This window comes from Notechis scutatus, chromosome 1, assembly GCF_049901735.1.
Source record: "Notechis scutatus isolate UNSWTSFEM ecotype Mainland chromosome 1, rNotScu1.2, whole genome shotgun sequence".
NCBI classification, from domain to species: Eukaryota; Metazoa; Chordata; class Lepidosauria; order Squamata; family Elapidae; genus Notechis; species Notechis scutatus.
Window position 1 is genome coordinate 128,462,396 of NC_142009.1, and position 4,871 is coordinate 128,467,266.

At 42.0% G+C, this 4,871-nt stretch overlaps 1 protein-coding gene across 2 annotated transcripts in view; it reads left to right on the forward strand.

The window, feature by feature from the left end:
• Nucleotides 1-3,266, forward strand: part of LOC148132986 (syncytin-A-like) — a 4,648-nt gene extending 1,382 nt beyond the window's left edge. Inside the window, exon 2 of one of the 2 annotated variants that reach the window (XM_087945837.1) lies at nt 887-3,266. In XM_087945837.1, coding sequence (XP_087801963.1) covers nt 1,520-2,734 — 1,215 coding nt within the window. In that variant the 5' untranslated portion in view covers nt 887-1,519 and the 3' untranslated portion in view covers nt 2,735-3,266. The remainder of the gene's footprint in view (nt 1-886) is intronic. The other variant, XM_087945841.1, reaches the window with a different exon arrangement.
• The last annotated feature ends 1,605 nt before the right edge of the window (nt 3,267-4,871 follow it).

Genomic DNA, 4,871 nt, shown 5'->3' on the forward strand with positions numbered 1-4,871 from the left:
GGCAGCCGCAGCCCAAAAGTCCCGCCCGCCACCTCCTGCTGTTGCCGCCGCCACCGCTGCTGCATTTGCAGGAGGAGAGGTAGGCGCGAGGCGGGGCAAGGCGAGCAACAGAAAAGGCGGGCAGCCACAGCCCAAAAGTCCCGCCCCACCACCACCTGCTGTTGCCGCCGCCACCGCTGCTGCTTCTGCCCCCGCTGCCGCCGCTGCTGCTTCTGCCCCCCACCGCCGCCGCCACCGCTGCTGCTTCTGCCGCCGCCACCGCCACTGCTGCTTCTGCCCCCGCCTCCACCGCCACCGCTGCTGCTTCTGCCCCGCTGCCGCCACCGCTGCTGCCGCTTCTGCCCCTGCCACCGCTGCCGCCGCTGCTGCATTTGCAGGAGGAGAGGCAGGCGTGAGGCGGCGAGCTTTCTTCCCCCCTCCCCCACCCCGCAAAATTTGGCCGGAAAATTAATAAAAATAAATAATTTGCAGGAGGAGAGGTAGGCGCGAGGTGGGCGAGCTTTCTTCCCCCCTCCCCCCACCCCGCAAAATTTGGCCGGAAAATTATAAAATAAAAAATAAATAATTTTTAATAAATAATTAATAATAAATAATAATTTTATTTTATTTTATTTTATTTTATTTTATTTTATTTTATTTTATTTTATTTTATTTTATTTTATTTTATTTTTAATTTAATTTAATTTAATTTAATTTAATTTAATTTAATTTAATTATTTAATTTAATTAATTAATTTAATTAATTATTTAATTTAATTATGTGCGGCCCAAACCAAATTTTCATCTTCTAATGTGGCCCAGGGAAGGTGAAAGGTTGGACACCCCTGGCCTAGATCATTCCCTTTGCTTAGATGGGGGGATAGGGTTCTCTCTTCTTATCTTACAGCCCTGCAAAAGAGACTACAGACCCTCTGGACCCAGAGTGCGCTGACACAGACCTTACCCCTAGAAGAAGCCCTGCATCCATATGAGCCAGGAGATTGGGTGTGGATCAAGTTCTTCACCAGAGCCTCACCCTTACAACCCAGGTGGAAAGGACCCTACCAAGTCTTACTAACTACACACACCACCATAAATGTTGCAGAACAAGACTCTTGGATACATTGGACACATGCAAAGCCAGCAGTCATAGACAAACTCCACCACAATCAATCCAACCCATCAAACTCAAGAAAAATCTGGACACAGATCAATGGATGCTTGCAGCATTCTTCAACACCATTGAACCACACAACTGTGAGGAATCAAGTGCAAATGCTGAATTACACAAAACTGGACTCCCAGGTGCTGAGTTATAAAACTATTTTTATTTTTTATTTTTTTTTATTTTTCTCTCACCTCCATTTTTTTCTTTTTCCCTTTTTTCTTCGTATTTTTTTTTTAACAAGGAAGAGACTTCAACCATACCTTTCAGTAATTTTTTGAGACTTGACCTATACCTTTTTTTTTACATTTTATTGTTACCTTTTTTTTACATTGTACAAAAAAAGGGGGGGGAGGGAAGAAAAGGAATCTAGCAATGGGAAACATGAAATGCAATATATACTATGTATTATTATCTGTAACAATTGTAACACTTGTAACACAAGCAACTGCGTTCCTGGAACCAAAGTTGATCCCAGAGAAAGGAAACGTATGGGAATATTTAGCAAGGGAAATACTCAACACCACTAACTTTTGCTTAGCAGGAGGGAAATCAGTCAAGGACATCTTAACCACATGCCTAATGGGAGTGGCAGCTAGATCACATAACATCATTAACTACACCACATTTAGAAACCTTCCTGACTCCTACAAAAGCATTTTTAGCTGGGGCCACTCTACAAAAACCAAAGACCACACCATGTACACCCTACACATTGCTGCAGTAACCACCTCTGAGAGATGCTTTAATGTCACTGGGTGCAGCACACCTAGGGTCACAGAATGCACCAGCTTTAGCAACACAGAACTAAAATGCAACTACACAGAGACCATATCATTCTCATATAGTTACCTGAAGCTCCCACCAGGGTGGTTTTTCCTTTGTGGCTTAAAAGCCTACTCATACCTTTCTGCAAATGCCACCAACGGCCCTTGCACCTTGGGAAGGTTAACCATGCTTATGCTATCCTTACAGAGACGGCACAGGAGAGCCTTCCAAACCCTAGACTCAGACTGTGACTCCAAAGTCTCCCTTCTCACCAAAGCAGAATATGTCTCATTGGCAATATCCCTAGTAGGAGTACCTGGATTGGCAGTGCGGAATTCTAGAAATTTGAATAGCCTAGCATGTACCCTAGCAAAAGGCTTGAATTTGACCTCCCATGCCCTGGATGCCCTTAACAGAGAACTGAGGGAGGTCAGAGAAGCCACCCTGGAGAATAGGGCAGCAATAGACTTCCTCTTGAAGCATAATTATGGCTGCGAAACACTCCACGGGATGTGTTGCTTCAACCTAGATGAAACCTCAGGACTCGTAGAGAGGGACATCCACCACCTGAAAGAGCTAGCTCAAAATATTGGTCATGAGCAATCGTTCCTGGACTTTTCATGGCTCTTCTCGTGGATACCAGATCTCCATTGGCTCAAAATCCTTATAACAACCATAGTCACTATTTGTGTCTTTGGAGCCCTCATGTGTTGCCTCTGTCGATGCATACCACCCTGCCTTAGCTACCTAAAGGCCTGTATTCCCCTCTCAGAAGATAAAATCGAAGGGGAGACAGGCGGCCATGATGATGATCCAGATTGATCACGAATACCAAGTATACCCAGACACTCAATCAGAGACCCCCTCTAGAGAGAAAAAAAATGAAGGATTGTGGAAAGGGAACTTCACGAAGACAGTAGTGTCACAAAAACAGGAAAAGCCCAAGGGGAACATCAGGTCAGCCAGAAAACAAACTTACATAGGAAAAGGAATCAAATAAAAAGGTATTAAAGAATCCCTATAGACAAAAGCCTGAGTAATTAAGAAAACTAGACAAATAAGAAAAGGAAACAGATAATTTAGAAAACCCTTACAAACACAGGACATACCAAATAAGCAAAAAAAACAGACAAAAGACAAAATATAAATTACAAAAGGGACAGACAGGAGATTGCCACAGAACAAATATGAAAAACTATCTTAAAGCTAAAAGAGATTAGAGAAAACCAATAATACAATCTGGCCACCCCACGGAGTTTGCCTTCCACACCCCGCAGAGTTTGCCCTCCGGCGGGAATAAAGACAAACTCAAACAGGATTGAAACATTAAGCACAAATACATTCATACAAAATCAACTTACAAAGGGAGAAAAGGGTATAAAAAACCAGGGATTTACCATAAGAAGCTAGCTAGCCCAGGAACGCAGGCTTCTCGCTGTTCCCCGTCTTCCTGAAAAATAAAAAGATCCAGCTTTCAAGCAGTAGTTCGTATCCTTGCGCTGGAGCTCTCCCAGCGGGGAAATCGAATCCTGGAAAGAAAGGCATTTTGGCACCTTTCAACATTTGTATGTCATCCAAAAATACTTGTGAGTGAGTTGGGTGGCTTCTAACTTTGGAATGTGTTTGTGTAAAAATATCTTGGCAGGAGGTACGGTGGTAGATGGTAGATCTGAACTTGTCCCTCCTAGGGGACAAGTTTTTCAGTACCCCATTGCCTCTTGAAACAACTTTAGCTCAAAGCCCTCAAAATTAGCAATATGCCATCAAGGTGGTGCTGACTTTAAGGTCAAAATAGACAGTTTTTCTCCTTGACAATCTGTCAGCAACTTGGTCCTTCTGATCTTCCAGTATGGCACCCATCACCACCTGTCTATCAACCTTGCTGTTGCTTATCTTCTTTTTTTCTTTCCTACCTTTCCCAGCATTGTTAACTTCTCTGAAGAATGAGGTCTTCACATGTTGTGTCCAAAAGATTATAATTTGAACTTGACCATTTAGTCATGCATCAAGTGAGAACTAAGGGTTCATTTATTCAATGATCCATTTTTTTGTTTTCTTGGCCAGCCATGGTATTTTCAGGAACCTTCTACAACACTGAAGTTCCATATCTTTAATACTTTTCCTTTTCTATTTCTTCAATAGAAATGTTTTTACTTCCATTGACTATCACAAAAAAATAAACAAACCCATTGATTTAATGATTCTGATTTTTGTAGCCTGCATATGACATCCTAAGGCAAGAGTCTTCAAACTTGGCAAGTTTAAGACTTATGGACTTTAACTCCCAGAATTCCTGAGCTAACATGACTGGAGGAGGAATTCTGGGAGTTGAAGTCCACAAGTCTTAAAGCTGTGAAGTTTGAAGACCCCTGTCCTAAGGCCTCTCAGGCCTTTATTACTACTGTACCAAGTTCTAATCTACAGCCTGCTTCTTCCTTTACTCTAAATAGTTGATAGTTGAAAGGCAAAAGCTATCTACTGTTTGAATATCTTTATTCTCAGTTCTAAGACTGATTGCTGTACTTGTTGCAATTAATTTGGTCTTATTTATATTTAATCTTAGTCTCTTTTTCAGCTTGCTCCTTGGCTTTTATTACCAGAGCTTGCAGATTATTTGCATTTTCAGCCTTCAGAGTAGTGTCATCAGCAGAGTACATGCTGATTCTTCTTCGAGTTTTAAAACCTGACTCATCTTTTTCCAATTTGCTTCCCTCAATATATATTCAGTGTATAATCTGAATAAATAAGGGGAGAGTATACACACACAGCATTTTCTTACTCCTTTGCTAACTAGGAGCTATGTTCAGTCTGGACTGCAGTTTTCTGACATGTGCATTGGTTTCGCATCAGGTCAATACAGTGTTTTGAAGTTTTCATTGTTCTGAGCACATTCTGCAGCTTGACATAATTCAAAGTCTTATCTTCAATGAAGCACATATTAACGTACTAGCTCTATACC